Source organism: Pecten maximus, chromosome 17 (genome assembly GCF_902652985.1).
Source record: "Pecten maximus chromosome 17, xPecMax1.1, whole genome shotgun sequence".
Taxonomy (NCBI): Eukaryota; Metazoa; Mollusca; class Bivalvia; order Pectinida; family Pectinidae; genus Pecten; species Pecten maximus.
In genome coordinates this window covers 26,837,358-26,856,076 of record NC_047031.1, presented here as the reverse complement: position 1 = coordinate 26,856,076, position 18,719 = coordinate 26,837,358, and the positions used below count along the sequence as shown (strand labels likewise).

At 35.1% G+C, this 18,719-nt stretch overlaps 1 protein-coding gene across 1 annotated transcript; it reads right to left on the bottom strand.

Moving 5' to 3' along the window:
- Positions 1–3,471: 3,471 nt before the first annotated feature.
- Positions 3,472–15,611, bottom strand: LOC117315268 (asparagine--tRNA ligase, cytoplasmic-like). Its single transcript, XM_033869415.1, has 14 exons — positions 15,585–15,611; positions 14,596–14,674; positions 13,050–13,120; positions 12,194–12,274; positions 11,259–11,345; positions 9,944–10,000; positions 9,384–9,461; positions 9,009–9,089; positions 8,412–8,533; positions 7,220–7,355; positions 6,778–6,891; positions 5,777–5,908; positions 4,407–4,538; positions 3,472–4,095 (listed from the first exon to the last, which is right to left on the bottom strand). The coding sequence occupies exons 1-14, from the start codon at positions 15,609–15,611 to the stop codon at positions 3,964–3,966; spliced, it is 1,329 nt and encodes a 442-aa protein (XP_033725306.1). The 3' UTR covers positions 3,472–3,963.
- Positions 15,612–18,719: the final 3,108 nt, after the last annotated feature.

Genomic DNA, 18,719 nt, shown 5'->3' with positions numbered 1-18,719 from the left:
TTAATATAAACGACTTCTTCTCTGAAACCAAGCAAAGGATATTGCTCCTATTTGCCTGGTAACATCACTATGGGGTGAGGATTAAAAATTGTACAAATAGTGGGGCTGACCCCCTAGGTGCCTGAGGGGTGGGGCCAAAATGGGTCAATATAGCTATATTGATATTAACGACTTCTTCTCTGAAACCGAGCAATGGATATCGCTCATATTTGTCTGGTAGCATCACTATGGGGTGGGGATTCAAAATTGTACAAATGGTGGGGCTGACCCGGGGCGCCAGGGGGCTGAGGGGTGGGGTCAAAAGGGGTCAATTTGGCTAAATTGATTTAAACAACTTATTCTCTGAAACTTAGCAATGGTTTGACTGGTAGCATCCTATTGGATTGAAGTAGGGATTCAAAATTGTATAAAGGAAGGAGCTGACCCCCTAGGGGGCAGAGGGCAGGGTCAAACGGGGTCCATTGGTCTAAACAAGTTTTCCTCTGAAACTAAGCAATGGATATCACTCACATTTGTGTGGTAGCATCCCTATGGGTCGCGCCAAAAGTCAATTTCATTTCATGGATTAATGCACTTTGTGGCATTTTTAGTATTAAAATAAAACCAATGTACATGTACCCATATATGCTTATGATATATATTGACATACAATGTAGCAATACCAGCAACAAATATACTCAAGCATCATTCTTGTTTCATATCTCATGAAACCAGGTGAGCGATACAGGCCCTCTGGGCCTCTTGTTATATCTGTTTGAATAGAGATTACACAATGAAAGATCGTTGTATGGGTATTTCACTCGAGTTAGTAATTTTCAAAATGATAAAAAAGGAACGAGCTTCAGCTTGTGTGTTTTGTAAGTTTGTAAAGGTGTCAACGTGTTTTCCTTTTACAATAACATTTAGATGTAATGATATGACCTAAGGTGAACTTACGCTGATTGATATGCAAAACTGAAATTTTCGTAATTTCCCTGACATTGTAAAGCGACTTACAGGCGTTAACCAATCAAAACCATTAATCTTCGTGATTTAAAGAAAATAGTCCAGGTCAAAGTTCACCGATCAAATTTGGGCTGAAGCATTATTTGGTACAGGTAATCTTAATGCAGAATATCATTTCCTTTGGGGCAATAGAATTAACGCGTAAATGTACAGGGAAAAAAGCGTATCATATAAAAATGCCTATGTCTTTGCCGTAGTTAGAGATACTTCGGGTCGAATTAAGAATTCTCAGGACTTAATATTCGATGAATTTTGGTCTATCTTGAGAGTAAAACTATTGTATTAGTGGAAAAACATTTTTCTTCTTAGGAAAAATACACATTTAACATGAATTTCAATGATAACGACCTAAACTTTATTCAAACGAAGGATTGTCCCGTTAATGACCAGTACTTTTTGGTTTAGACCATATCACATCCATTGTCATAATGTTGTGTCTATTTAGTTGGCATTTCAGAATCAGATTGATATTTTATGAAATAGAAGTAGAAATTGCCATGAATTAGTGTGCCAGATAATTGCCATAGTCATTATTGGTTTAGTTTAATAATAATACAATATGTGACTTCAAAGGAATTGCAACGGATTGAAATATGTAGATCCCGTTATCAAATTGTCATGCCCATTAATAATAAATCTATTGTTAATAAAATAAGTCTATTTTTGGTAAAATTGTATTGCAATATATTGCAATAGTTAACAAAATATACATAGTGAAATGAAATATATTTTAGGAACTATAAGCAAAAGAACAATGATATCTGTTTGGTAGTTGATTTGTTTATCGTTTTAATTGTTCTTCTAAATAAAGTTGGAGTTGGCATGAATATGTGTTTAATGTGTCTTTTTTCCCAACATGTATAGATATCTTGTGTGCAAGTAGCTTATTCACTTACAAAAGAACCCTGTGACGATTGCATTGTATACTTTAGACTATTATGTGATATAACAGTGTAGTAAGTAAAATTGATTGATATATTAACTCCCCTGACCACCGTGTTTACATGTCATATTAGTTAAAATCAATATTTGTAATTTCGTTTAACTACACAACATTTTATTTCACACGCATATTCATATACTCCGATATACAAATACGTCTATTCACACATGCAAGTAAAATTTATACCGTTAAGCACAACTATACATTATATCTTTCTACTAATTTCAACAATGTATTTGGAACCATTTGTTTTCAAATTTGTGATAGTCCATAGTAATACAAAACTACAGAAATGGGGAGGAGGTTGATCCCCCTGGGGCCTGAGGGACGGGACCAAAAGGGGGGCCGAAAGGGGTCAATTTATCTTAATTGATATAGACGGTCTCCTCTCTGAAACTCAGTAATGTATATCGCTCATATTAGTTTGTTGGCACCATTTGAGATTGGGGATTCAAAATTGTACAAATAGTCGGACTGACCCCACCCCCTTGGGCCTGAGGGTCAGGGCAAAAAAGGGTCAATTTGGCTAAATTGCTATAAACAATTGTCTAGAAGTAAGCGATGGATATCAATCATATTTGACTGGTGACATCCCAAAGGGGTTTAATTCAAAAACTTATAAATGGTCTAGCTGGCCCCAAGTGGCTGAGGGGTGGGATTAAACGGGTCAATTCGGATATAGATATATAACGACTTCTCCGAAACTTAAGTTATGTATGTCACTCATATCTAGTAGCATCCTTATGGGAAAGGGATTCAAAATTGTAAAATGCAAAATGGTGGGGCTGACCCCCTGGAGACCTAAGGGGCGGGTCCTAAATGGCCTGGGTCTATATGGCAATATTGCTATTAATGTCTTCTTCTCTGGTTTGACATTGATATTTCAGGGGTAATATCCCCATGAGCGAGGCTGTGATCCAAATGTAAATAATTGGGCTGACATATCCACCCCATTGGACTTACAGTTTCTTTAAATACAATAATGTTGACTATTGATCTATTTCGTTTCTGGGTTATATCTTTGATGCAGTGGTGCGGTTGCCTGGTACTGACCGTATATGCCAGAGTCCTTTCTCCGGGTACTCCGGCTTTCCTCCACCTCAAGAACCTGACACGTCCTTAAATGACCCTGGCTTTTAAAGGGACGCTAAACAACATAAACAAAAAATATATATAAATGTTACTTTTGGCAATCAGCAAGATATTGTTTAGAGCACTGCTATCTTGTTTACTATGTGCAGGTTTTCCCTCAATTACATCACTATCATTCAGTTTGTAGATTTAGCCTTTGTGTACAACCACTGTCTGATATCCTAAAAACTAGAGACTAACCTACAGAAATAGCAGAGTAGGGAATCTTGGTAAAAAGTTTGTTTCTACAAACAGGTAAAGAAAAAAGAGGCTTGGAAAGAATATCATTAGACAATCGGGACTCGGGATTCCCTTTTATGACAAGCATGTGACCCACTTGTGCAAAAAGAACGAAATGATAATTTCATAATACATGTACTTTATTCCGAAATATCGTTATGGCACATTCATACAATATATCTTTAATACAATGCAAACGTAAATAGTATTGACATGATTGCGATTTACCTTTGAGTATCAATCACGGATTTCCCTCCGAGTCTTACTCGCAGTTTTCCCTCGGAGTCTTACTCGCAGGTTCCCTCTATACTATAACTAAGTTTTCCCTCTTAGTATTACTCTTGGGGTTCCCTCGGAGTGTTACTCGCAGTTTTCCCTCTTAGTATTACTCACAGAATTCCCGTGGGAAAATTGTTATGTTAAAACAGTGCAAATTTTAGTGTTAACTTAGTCAGTTTACTTAGAATCCATGCGGATTCAAAACTAAACGCATATTACTTGATAAGACATCATGGCGATACTATGATGGTAAATAGGAAACATCTACTCTTCCGTATTAACAAAGTATACTTAGAGATAACAGTTATATGTTATATGTCCGTTCCTAGTGGAATTTTACCAGTATCAATATTCACTTGATTTCATTATGGTGAAGATCTTCCTACAAATCGTGGGTAAAGGACAACCTCTCTAATGTTGTAACGGTTAAGAAGCCAGCACAAGAACCTTTCGAACCCGATACCATACCCTCCATGAGGACAGGAGCCGAATTTTCTCTGTAAAGAAAGTAATTTATCACAAAGACAACTCTTGTTATGTCATTAAGCCGTTTAAACATCAGAAAACACTTACAATAAAAACTTTGTGATGTAATAAATTAATACCATCGTGATAAAGTAACATGACTGCTTAGGTGATGGAAAAATTCATCATTTGAATAAGTCGTTCTTAAGATGAATTATGATATATTACAGTATGATAAGGATCAAAATACAGTATATGTAAACTATACTAATTACACAGAAAGTGTGCAGCATGGAATTCAGCCATTGCCATGGAATTATGGGTAAATGACCTATGACCTTACCTGATCTGTATACCAATAGTAATTGGTTGGGTCAGTTCCCTCTCGCCTGAAACCCTCCATTATATCATCATGTTTCCATACCCTCATGGAGCCTCCAGCGATTTCTCCAACATTAGGTAATAAAAGGTCGACCTGTTATAAATAATACACGAATCGTATTTAACCCTTTGCATGGTATTTTGGTAAGCGTCCAGTTGTCATCAGCACACATATCATTGTTGTACAGTGTTTATAAAAGCTACTTTTGAATTGTTTCTCAATAACACAACTAACCATTTCATGAGTTATATTTAGCAGACAAGACATTCATTTTAACATTGAAAGGGAAAAGCATAATTTCAAATATTGGGGCTATGTATGCTAGTTTAATATATCTATTAGAAATCCTGGAGCCATATTGATGCACACAATGGAATGACCTTGATAGAATCGCTTGTGAGACTGATTTTTATGCACGTTTCTCCCCTTCCTCCTTATCATTTAAAACAAGCTGAATCTACAAAATAAATATCCGCCAAAACCTTTATAAAATAGGGTTAACGATCTTAGACGTATACAAAAAGAAAATGAAATCTTTAGTGTAACTCAAATAATATCCATAAAGAACTAGAAATTAAAAACTTCAACTAACACAATTCAAATTGGCAGCCTTTCTAATCAGTCTGAAAATCGAATACTAGTATACCCGAAGTGTGACAAACAGTCATAACAAACTACACATATTAAAATAAAAAATTGCCTCTCTGTCGAATCATTCCGAAAATGGAACATGCACAAGTATGGCGTTAGCAAGAACATTTACGGATGAACCAACGAATGAAAGAATAACCTATCATCTAAATTAGATGTAGACATATCTGTAAATATTGTGGGGGTGGTCTTTTTTTGTATCAAAAAAGGCTGTCGACAAAGTGACCCAACATCATCTACATTTTCTTCGAATCGCCTTTCGTCTGTGGTGTTTCCGTAAACATAAACATTTACGATTGCTTATAAACTCTAAGGCTTATTTCATTGAAATTCTAGTGAGTCATTCCAAACGTTCTGTCCCCAGATTAAAAACATAACCTATATAGGTGTCACCCCAAAGGGGACCCGAGTGATGGGAAAAAAGAGGTCAGATTGGCTAAAATTAAAATCCCTTGTCTCAAGACCATGATATGATAGCATCATCGTCATAGATAGAGTAATGTTAAAGGACTTTGCTAGGTAAACGTATCACCCCGTATGATCCTGCTAACCATGATTGTTCCACCATTTTCCGTCGTTACATTTTGGTTAACAATACATTTAAAGACTCGTTTCTATGTGAGTACCTCAAGGTCAACATACTTTTTTAATTTGTGTGTGAGTGTGTATACTATACTTACAGACTCCGTGAGGGAACTATCATCAGAACAGGGTTGCATGTAGAATGGCTTTATCTTTGTTGGGAACCTGCACAACAGGAGGGGCTTGTTAACAATACCTATCAGGCTCCTCTCCAGGCTCTCGGAGATGTCCTGTAAAATCACAGGGGACAGGATAGGTTTTTGTTTTTGTTTAACGTCCTATTAACAGCCAAGGTCATTTAAGGACGTGCCACGTTTTGGAGGTGGAGGAAAGCCGGAGTACCCGGAGAAAAACCACCGGCCTACTGTCAGTACCTGGCAACTGCCCCACGTAGGTTTCCAACTCACAACCCAGAGGTGGAGGGCTAGTGTTAAAGTGTCGGGACACCTTAACCATTCGGCCACCGCGGCCCCTATACAGGATAGGACACGACAATGAATACCGATATAACATTATAGTAACGTAAATCACAGACAGTGGACAGGATAGGACACGACAATGAATACCGATACAACATTTAAGTAACGTAAATCACCAGACAGGGGACAGGATAGGGCATGACAATGATAACTGATAAAAACTCTCGAAATCGATAAAACGAATACACAATATAAGCATAAAATCAAGGTTTCCATGACGATTCATGAAAAAGCAGGAGACCAAGACATGGTATCCCGCTGGTTATCGTTATCGAGGAGTCTACCATGCAAATCTTGGTCAAGTTATATTTTCAAAATGATAACTAGCGTTGTGACGAGACATTTATATGATAGTAACTGAGTACAGAATACGCTGACACTCTTTCAGTTCTTACTGATATTGTAAAATCAGAAATACTCGTGTAGACTTAATTTCCATTTGCGTTGATTTTTTAAAAACTCTTAATAAACGAAACCTTGATTTCGTGAAATTTGATTTAAAACTTTCAGATATTTGGATTTTCAATAGTTTCAGCACTTTAATGACGAAATTTGATACCAACAAAAATTATCTGAAATAACATATTTTCCACAAACACTATGCAACGAGAACCGCGTACCTCTCCAAACCTGCAGAATGTGCCATCATCTTTCTTGATGCCGTTGTTTTGAAGGAATTCTATCGCATCCCCATAAGACATCTTCTTAAATGGTCTTTCTGGTGGTTTGAAGTTCTTGAAAAATGATATTTACAATTAAATCGAAACCAAGAATTATAAACGGGAATGAAAAAGAAAAGAAGGATTCTTGTAAATTGAAAGGCATGTTCGTAACACACAACTCGTTAAAACTAATGCAAAACGCAACATCTTCTTAAATGGTCTTTCTGGTGGTTTGAAATTCTGCAAAAAAAATGATATTTACAATTAAATCGAAACCAAGGATTATAAACGGTAAATAACGGGAATGAAAAAAGAAGGATTCTTGTAAATTGAAAGGCATGTTCGTAACACACAAATCGTTAACATTAATGCAAAACGCAACATGTGCTCGTTAACTTACAGGATGAAGATCCTGGACGATTTTCCGGTATGGAGACTTCATAATTCGCTCTATGACATCACAAACAGCATCTTCCAGTCGGTACACAAGATCATCAAACGAGATGAACGGACACTCTGCCTCGATATGAGTGAACCTGGGCAGATAATGAGCATCAATTAAGATATCGCCGTGTTCTACTTTAGAGCTTTAATATGAACTTCAGATTTCATGAAAACAGTACTGACACACATGAACTACAGGCTGGATGAGGAAGGTGCTCGACGTAAGGCCGCCTAAGTTGCCAAGCACAATATCGCTTAAGGTAAAGAAAATAAACTACAGGCGTAGTATATAATGCAGAGACCAAGAAAAAATCTTCTGTCGACATTTCAACCATTTGAAACCTAAATATTTCCTTTCTTTCATTACTGCTATTTCTTTCTGTGCCTGGATTTCTTCTGTATGTTTCCCCTTAAAACCTGTCCTCATATGACCCTGGCCGTTGCTTGAACATTGAACACCTAAATACAAACGGGACATCCAATCCGGTTACATTAAACTGACCACAGGCGAACCAGTCGTCCCACCCCTAAAATGCTGAGCGTTGAGCAGAAGAGACTACTGTTTGTAGTGACTCTGGTACGTCTCGGCCAGAGGACGGAACCCAAGCCTCTCTCACTAGGACGAACGCTCATCTAAAAGCCAATTGTGAGGCAGTGCTAAGGAGTGATACCCAAGATTCTTGAATATCTTTATGTTTGAAATGTCTGGTTATATTACCTAACCTGGCCGTAGAGGCTAGTGGGATTATGCCGTGGTGCGGCGTCCGTTTATCAACTTTTCATTCAAAATGCTTCTTTTAAAAAACCAGGACCTCTATTATGGTAGGGTTCCGGGTTTGCAAGGTTGTTCAAGGTCACAAGGTCGAATATGATAAAATATTCAAATGACTTCTTCGGAAGAACCAATAGGCCCAAAAACCCGATATAAGGCCTGCAGTATGTTTTCAAATAAAAATTGTTGATATTTTACATTCATTTCTTAGATATTGAATTTGAATTACAATTTCGCATACATTCAGATTTGCCTATTCAAAAGTGCACTTGGACGAATTTTACTTTAAAAAATATGTTGAACATCCTAAAAAGCTACATATCCAATCATTTAGATTCTAGTGTCCTAAGTTGAATTATGAAGTTGAATTACATACTCTGATAGATGTCTCCTGGTTTGTTTATGTTCGACTCTGTAGGACGGCGCCACACAGAACACGTCGCCAAGAAAGGGTATCACTGTCTCCAGGTACAGTTGTGATGATTGGGTCAAATTCACCTAAGGGACAGAACCTAGCCAGAATTAGGTAACAATAAATATAGAAGTAACAATTTTGTATGTATGGTCATTGCTTTTAATTAAAGCAGGGTGTAAAAACAATCCTCGAATTTACTAGATCTGCCATTCTATTCCTGTATACATTCTGTACTACAGGGATATTCATCAGTTCTCTGTCAGTATCATAACACTGTGTTCAGTGTGTGCAACTCGGTGGTGCAAATTTTATTACTGATTGATATTGACCCAGGGTTAAAGGGTCGCGACATGCTTCCTTGATAGCCTTGAGTGAGGGAAGTAAGGGAATCTCAACAACATTGGGATCTTTCATTTGCTTAGCGGATGACGTTAACATTATCTGATCGTCATGATTTGAAGTACATTTTAATTAATATATGATCAAATGTTCAAAGAATCAACAGAAAGGTCATATGAATGGGTAATTATATATTTTGTCATGAGACAGCATATTTACGTTTCCGTCGAAAAAGTTCACACTGAACAATTCCTCTGCGACTTCAAATTTGGCAGAAGGTACCAGTGTAGGAGGTGTCACCTGAGGAACGACTATACAGAATTACATACTTTTTATTTTACACACTTTATATAATGAGGTTTGGTTATCAATGTCTGATTAAATAGTATTAAATATTCTGTAATTATTAAGTAGTCGATAATGTAGTTGATATCTTTAAACCAGACGTGAGTTTCTAAGAACAATAATGGTCGTGTTAACCTCAGTGTATCCCCTGTCAACATAGTGGTCGTGTTGACCTCAGTGTATCCCCGGTCAACATAGTTGTCGTGTTGACCTCAGTGTATCCCCTGTCAACATAGTGTTCGTGTTTACCTCAATGTATCCCCTATCAACATAGTGTGCTCTGAAGCATTGAATCACAAAGGATCGCAACCTCATCGTCTTCGACATCTATAACGAAAATAAAATACACTCAGTACTAACTGCACCAGACCGGTTTATCTAGGGCACATACGTAATGTATAAGACAACAAAACAATAAAATATAATAATATAAAAAGACAAAATAAAAAAAAAAAAAACAAATAATCTTGCAACAGACAGGAACAAATTACAGATGAAAATGTACAGGCACTGTTCCCACTTCACCGACAACTTACTCCTACGAAATCAATTCCAGTCATTATGTTATCCTGCAGGGCAACTTCTCCTATTTTCCCTGTATTAGTACCGGTCTTGTTATCCCATTTCTTTTTTATATTTTACTTTTGAATTAATTACGCCTGAATCCTCTGCTACTTTTGATGCCGTTAGATAGTGTATGCGTAGATCTATACTTCGATCCTATCTTGCCCTTGTTTTAAGAATTCTGAGTTAGAATTGCGGTAGCGTTTTAAATGTGGTATTCTCTGTTTACAGACAACCGTACTTACCTCTTCTTGCCTCAACATCAGGTGTCGATGGTCCAGCTGGTCCTCCGTACTGGTACACTGTTAGGTGAGTAAACAATTCGTGAGAGGTTTTCATTGGTGAAACATATCACCGAGAGGATCTGACAGGAGTGGCTATGCTATATAGAGTTATTAATGTATCAAACGAGTTCAATATTTCACGAGCGCTTAGGCGAGGGCACATACAACCCAACCCGTCGAAGACAATGTCCGTCTCAAGGGAGCGGCTCGGCCTTGAAAACACACCAAATAGACAGGGTACCGGGTTCACTTGAGGGGATAAAACTTATCAAATGCTATGGATGGAATGTGATATTATTTTATAATGAACCATGTAGTATACAAACAACTTACTAATTGATTAAATGTTATGGTTGGAATGTGATGTTTATTTTATGATGTACTATTTAGGTTACAAAACAACTGAACAAACTGATCTGATGTTACGGTCTCTTAAGTTGTTGAAAATCATTTGGTATTTCATGGTTGTTTACATTCTGATTAAAGTTAAACGTTGAATGGAATCGAATTTATATATTGACATCTAAGGGTACCAATGGTCGATTACATTGCACCTACCCGTATCGCGTGATTAGTGTAACGTAGTTTAGCGCATTCGACCATGGGTATCCAACGATCAAGATGAACAAGTTAAGCTATTAATGAGTGCAACGTCCATAAACCCACAAAACATTCATCGGTCGAAAACATACTTTTAAATTTATTTTTTATTCATTTTTAAGTTTTGTTTACAAAATATGACATATAACACAATACACGAAAGAAGACAAAACATTAATATTTATACACCCACAGTTACACTTTCACTCAACCAAACTGGATTAATTGGTTCTTAATTGATTACAATATATTTAATAGTAATGATTCACATATACTAAGTATATCGATTTTTAAAAAATATCATAATCCTTGAAATATTTATACATTTTTTTATGTATGTACATTGTATATATAAACATATTAGTACTCTTTATTTCTGAAACATAGATAAAATGGTTTGTTTAAAACATATCCTAAAGCTATCAGTCAAGGTTTGACTAAAATCGAAAACTTAACTATGAATTATTTATTTGTCGAATGATCCGTAGTATGCCACAACAACGTTACTTTGCATTTGAGGAGAGGATACATGTATCATAAATCCGTTTGATGTTTATTTATAGCACCATTGTTTTGGTCTTAATGGCCTTTACGGGGTCGATTGACTGTTAAGAATGTAACAACTAAACATTACACATTAATGTAAACAATCAGAGTTTTGTTTGCTATGAAATACCTTGGAGACGATTTCGTCAACTCCTCCTTGGGGCGAAGTCCCTATTACCTCTAGGAAATCAACACTAAGCTCAAGTCCATCAGGGGCCTGCAATAATGTACAATATGTATGGTAAATATATGCTCGTCAATTAACATTCATAAGTGTTTCGTAACTTCAATGAATATTCATCTATCACAAATTACCATTGTTATAAAATGCATGTTCTTAAATGGTTACATTCAGAGCAGTATTTAAATATAATATCGCAACAATTTGTGAGCTGAGGATTCGTTTCATATAAATCTTAAATATTATAAATTATCATCATAAAATGTATGTATACATTCTAAATTTGCTACTATCAGAGTAGCATTTAAATGTAATATCGCACACATAGATATACACAAATATTTCAATTTCTACTCAAGTTGGACTCAATGAAACTACCACACTTAATCTGTTTCATTTGCTCATGAATTTGACCAGATTAACACTGATCAGTGCGCATGGATATATGGTTAAAATCCTTCCGCGGAATGATTTCACTTTTTCTACATTGTTGTTATAAACATGGAATAATTATTAAAATTATCAAAGTTATAATGTATTCTCTTGTATTTTATTAAAACCAGATATGCAAGATACTTCTATTTTGACAAAATAATGCTGTTTTTAATCCTAAAATTGCGGACTATTTTACTCGACCGACTAGACATGCACAATCCGGAACTCCTCGGGCTTTTCCGCATTTGGACTTGCATATAGACCGACTTTTTTATTCGAAAAAAACCCCAAGACACAATTGAATATAAGGATTGAATCTTGATTTGGTCGATTTCATGGGGTCATGAATTGAGTTGCTCTTGAGAAAACCCCATGAAATCGACCAAATCAAGATTCAATCCTTAAATGATATCGTTGATAGATACATATGTTCTCTGTGAGATACTTACAGCGTTATCCTCGGGAATAGCTGAGATTTTACCGTAGATACAGACAGAGGCTTCTCTTGCAACACCACTGTACATACGATACTGTACCGACAAAAAATGAACAGAAAGTTGCACTATCTACAAAAAAACATACTTTGTCATTGATCTAATGAACTCCTTCAAAATATATTTGAGATAAATGCGGGTCTGTATATTTGGTAATATTCGTGAGAATTTCTTTAAGTGGTTTTCACGGCCATAAACATAGTGTGAAAATAAATACCCACAGATTTATTATGATGTACACACACATGCATGTATGTGTCTATTACAGAATGTTTACAAGGGGGTGTTGGTCGGAATTTAATGTCCACGAACCATTCACAACCCTGAGATATTAGCACCGTGAAACTTAACAACTACACATTTGAACGACAAAGTTAGTCTTTTTAATATTTTATAGGGTAGAAATAATTTGCAGAAAATATTAGTAGAAAACATTATAATGCAAACTTACTTCCGCGAAAAGAAATATCAATCATTAAAGGGAAAAGAAGGCTTACTATTAGCATGATTTTTATGAGGATAGCGTTTTGTGGTTGGTAAACGCAATACGTTTAAGTATTAATTCTGAGATATCAATGATGCAAAGTAAAATAATGTTCGCGATTATATAAATTATTGACAATGATAGAGTTTGCTTCCATTTCATTTCAAATTGATAGATCAGGTTAGATACATGAATATTATCAACATATTTCAATATAAAAATATCATTCCCCGATATACATAAATGATAATAAATAAATGTGAAATCTAAATAAAAAATTAGACAATTTAATCTGATTATACCATGAAACCTCTATAAAAAACTTACCAACTGGTCTGAGAAAACGCATTTCAAAAACCCTGTACCATCTCTAAGCAAAACCACCATTCCTTCATTATCTGTAAATAAATGAGTTTCTAGAAGATCATTATCTATTGTCATTATTGAACTATACTGGTAAGATGTAGATGTTAATTTTAAGTAATTAAAGGGTGAACAACCACAAAAACATAAAAATGGCCAAATATTGTGTAAAAATATTAATAATCCTTAATAAAAATACGTTATACAAAAATTGTTTTCATGCATTATTCGTCATTTGAAAAATGACATTTTTGTACGTCGGGAAAATCATAGCGTCTGCACACAGTTATCTCCCTTGGTTGTGACGTCATCTGAGACTGGAAAATATTCGAAAAAAGTAACAATATGTTTTTTCATCTTAACGGTATGTGTGTTAGTATTTGACAAGACTGGGGGTTGGGGTCTGGTTAGGTGGTGGGTATGAGTGGGGGTGTGGTTGGGGTTGATTCGTTCACATTTAATCATATTTTAACAAGTATATCATGTGAAACCTACTGGATATTTTATGTTTATAACGTATATGACGATCGTCATATTTGGCTTTTGTAGATTATAACAACATTTTTTTACATTCTATAATTAATAGTCAATTGGTTACAGTTAAACATTCGTCAACGATATAATTGCCCTCGACCGTATACAAACGCGTATAATAACTACGATACTCTCAATGTCTACTCACATATAAGAATCTATATTTCTAATTATTATCATTCATTTATGCATACTTATTTTAATGGTAACCTGCCAGTGTTGGGTTTCTGTGTTTCTGTGTTTCTGTTTCAAATGTCCTATTATAAATCTCGCTAGTTATACGCGTTATCATTGACTATACACAGAGAACTGCGGATTGTTCACAGTAACTCCATTTAAGTAGATACTTATGTAGCACTCAATAAGTCATGACAACAAGCCAAGCATATATTTAGATATGATACATTGTATATATCAATATATACATCACTTGTACAGTGAACATCTCTATGGATATAACCGATGTGGACAATACCCAGGAAATTGTGAAAAGTTAACAATGCCATCATTTAATACACATTTAGTCAAAACAACATACCATGTATACATATTACATTAATTCCTCTAAAACGTGTTTTTTTGAAGCGATTATTGAGAAATTAGGAGCAAAAATCTGTTATACATTGATTCTATATCAGAATAATTAACTTTTCTTTGTTTTCATGGTAAATACTAAAATGTAATTGGTCGAAAAAAAAGAAAGAAATTCCGAGAATGGCGCGAACAATGTGACGTCACAATACGACGTTGCGAATTTATTTGAGAAAAAAGAATCCCATTTAAAACCAGTAAAATTGTACATAAAACATGTTTTAAATTAGAAAATCATTTTCAAAAATTAATTATAAGCGTTGATGTCAATTTGTTTTAGTTTCATCGGGGTATACTACGCGGATTCATACAGTTTGCAAACAAAATTTGTTTCATACCCTGATGAAACTACAAAAAAATGACATCAATACTTAATAGCACTAACCATGCCTCAAGATCCTGTGTATCCAACCAAACACCTTGACAGGCACATCTCTGTTGGTCAGAGCATCTCTTATCTGAATCTGAATTCATATCAAAACATTTTTGAGTCGTTTATACATAAATACGAATATGTTTGGATAACATTAAGCACGGTTAGTGACTGTTCTTTATTGCGCGAACTTAACTCTGCAGAAATATTCGCGAACACATGATTTCGCGAACGCTGGTCTAGAAATGAATTAAAATTCGCGATTAAACTATCAGAGTGAGGCTTTATCGGTAACCGATGGCTTGGCCGTCATCCCAAGGTGCTGTTTTCATATAAGTAGTCGCGAAGGATTTTACTTCGCGATTGACTATCCCGGCGTGTCAAAACGAAACTAGGTCCCACGCGAAATATAAGTGAATTACAGTATGAACACCGCTAAACAAGTCTATGATTTCAATGAGAGTGTGAAAGTTGTAGCAACAACTGTTTTTATAGATATTTGACAACAGGTATATCCTTAATTATTGCAAATATTGGACGACTAGAATATAAGAATAAAATACACACATTGAATTTTCAGACAAACATGTGGTCAAGAAGCAAATGTGCTTATAAGAATGCCTACTTTAGGTTTTACTAATAGTTTACAAACTATGTAGATAATCTATGCCCAATGAGAAGGTATTGTTGCCTTTTACACCATAATACCTTTTTATCAGGTGAAAATAATCTACATATTGTGTAGACAAGTAGTATTAACAATAGCAATATACGAGTCGGTCTTATAATAAGCATATTTACTTCTTGATCATCTGTTTAAATTTCTATAAACCTTATACTATTGTTGTATTGAAGAAACGAATGTATATTGTAACGTTTCCTTTATTATGTATATGCTCGCAAAGTGTTATAACATTTCTTTTTCTGATAAAAGAAATTAATTTAAGTTAGAAAATGTTTAGTTTGCAGGAGAGGTGAGAAGTCATACACTTGTACGTTACCTGTGTAGCTGTCCCGTCTGAGTCCATTTTCGTGCCCCGTCTGTTTCCGTCTGTTCCACGTTTTGAAGACTTTATTACCCTGAATCGTAGAAATATACGTGTGACATGTCAATAATGTGTAGTCTCTATCTATAGTATCATTTAATGACGGAATCTTCTGTCAGGGTTTGGCTTGGTTTGATATGGTCATGGTAGGACCACCTCTCATGTGCGCGAGATACATGCGTGTGACGATTTTGTTATGTGTGATTAGGGAAGATGTGGTATGCTTGCAAATACGTTATACTGAGATAGTTCTACATCAATACCAAAGGCTGCATGCACTCTGATTTCATGCCTGTTTTGATTCCATACAGGTAGACATAAGTTTGAAGATACATATTGCATATTATTTAGTTCTTAGATATGTGTCCGTATATATTATTCCTGACGTGCTGAATATCAATCCGGTCTCTCCCATGTTAAGTTCGTAGTGGTCCGAAAGGCCTCTGAGAGGTTTTTGCTAATCTTGTTCCAAAAAATAAGTTTGAGGATATATATCTATGCTGTTTAAATGCTTCATATGCATTTTATCAACAAGATGTTTGTCTACTTCAAAGAGATCTCCAGAATTGATAACTTGTTTATATTAAATCTAACGGTAGTATTTGCCTGTACGAGATCTCCAGAACCGAGATATCTTTTTAAACTTATACTAAACGGTTTTTGTTTCTGCTGAAACTTGTGTTTATATCTTTATATCTACTGACAACTTGATTAAGTGATATATATATACGCATGATAATTCTATCAGGTCGTCGACCAAAGGTAGACCAGCTAATCAGATCTGGTATGGAACAACTCGAATGTAATTCAAATCATATGCTCAGGTTATGGTATGTTTAAATGTGTATCAAATAGAAAAGATTATAGTACGAATGTCACTATATCAAAACAAATCATAGAATATATTGCACTTTCTGTTTCATGCTTTGGTTTTTTCCTACTACATTTTTCTATCATTCGTATTATTAGCACGAGATCGACCTATCTTTTAAACGCTATGAGATGATTGAATTTCTACACATAAGGGATTGTTGCAGTTTGCAGCATCGGAAGCAAACTGAATCATGCGCGATGCAAACTTCCGGTTTTATTGCGAGTGACTTAAATGTGCACACTGACATTTAATCTATTTAAAGAGTTCATGACTTGTATTGTTTTGACATTTATTGTTTTTGTATGACATATATTGTTTTTGCATGACATACAGTGTATATTTTTGTATTATATTGATTTTGTATGATATTCATCGTTTTTGTATTATATATATTGCTTTTGTATTATATATATTGTTTTGGTATGATATATATTGTTTCTGTAGGACATGTATACATTTTTATGACATGTGTTGTTGACCTGTATTGTTTTATTTAAGTATTGCTTTTTACGAAATGTATTGTTTTTAAACATGTATTGTTTTTTATGACATGTATAATTTTCAAAACATGTGTTGTTTTTATGACATGTATTGTTTTTTGGCTTTTTGTTATTGTTTAAGGTAAAGCTTGTGCATATAATCACGCTGTATAGCGTATAGGTATAAAGGGATCCTGTGAACAGAGGAGACATACCTTGCCACCAATTGTACTTAGAAAAATGGCGGATCGAGAAAACTAAATATTTGTTTTCAAAGACACACTCTCCGATGGGTTAGTTGAATTTATATCGTTGCAGTTTTTGGTAGTCGCATCCCTTTATTCCCTGGTTTCGATGGTGAAAACAGAAATCTAACTATTAAGCTACCATGTAATCGCATCAGTCGTTTGCGTCCGCCAGGCAAATTACAGACATCATATTTGTATGTTTTCACGGAATCATCATGCTTAATGTACATCTTTTGACTGATCATCAAAGGAAAGATGCAGACGACACGCCATGTTGGAATAACTCGCTATACTGAATAGTTAATAATGTTTGTTGAGATGTATATTTCATGTCATAAAATATATACCCAGCTAAACTTTATACATACAAAAAACATAAGGTAGACATGTTAACTGCAGAATGTTTACAAGGCCTGTTGTGCGTGAACAAGGTCCGACTGGGACAGCTGCGAAATATTAGTTGTTTGTCACAAAATATAGGATTAACTTAAACTTTAAAGCTAGAAATATTTTTTCATCAATTTACTTGATCCGTCGTATTTTTCGCTGTGTGCGTTGGAAAGTGTATTGACCCCACCTAATTGTTTACATTCGGCCTATATACCTATAGTTTGATTTTTAACTCTAACCATATCTACCTTTGCTCCAGTAACACATACAAAGTCGTCTGGCCAGATCGGGGTCGTCTTCACCCAATATTCTCGTTGGTTAATGGCAAGCTCATATAGGCAACGCATTTTCCTATAAATATGTTTTGTCAGCCATTGAAAATAAAAAAAGGGGGAAAAAAGAATGAAAATGACAGAGAATAACATGCGGATTCATAACCTTACATTATGATTTGCCCAAGGCTACAAATGAAAAGAGCCTTCCCGCTCCATCAATATTGATTAAAAGATCTTACTTTGTGGCCTGGTAATTCCTACGGTAATATTAAAAACATCATCTCATTGACAGTGCAGAAGTGATAGGCGACAGTAGGGTGTTATAGAAATTAAAATATGTACTATGATGTAATTTATTCAAAGAATATTAGCTTATTTTATCAGAAAGGTGGAAACATGCATACATTAGTAAGCTATTTAGGATATTACATACATGTATAAAATAGATGCAGGTGATAGAATTAAGATCGGCATTGCAGTGTTTGCACAGATGTCACCCATCACGACCATATTTACACGTAATGATTAAGATCATGACGCATCAGCAAGCACCTGGTTAGGCATGCGTGAAAAATACACATATAAATATAAGAACAAAGTTGTGCGTTTTACCTTGTATGTGAAAAATGCTGACATTCCAGATGAAATAATATATATATATTTTTTTTTTAAATTTTCATACATCCAAATCCAATAGTTTGCCACGAAAATATCGAACGTGTGACAAATGTCAGTGGAATCAAACACATTGTTTAAGGGATACAACATCAAATTAATACATGAATAAATTGTATTCGAGCTTACAATATTACTCCAGTGATTTC

Coding starts and splice junctions, on each gene's coding strand:
- LOC117315268 (XM_033869415.1), bottom strand. CDS start 15,611: ATGGACTCAGACGGGACAGCTACACAG. Junction 14,675..15,584: donor CAGACGGGACAGCTACACAG/GTAACGTACAAG, acceptor ATATGAATTCAG/ATTCAGATAAGAGATGCTCT. Junction 8,534..9,008: donor TGAACTTTTTCGACGGAAAC/GTAAATATGCTG, acceptor TCTGTCCCTTAG/GTGAATTTGACCCAATCATC.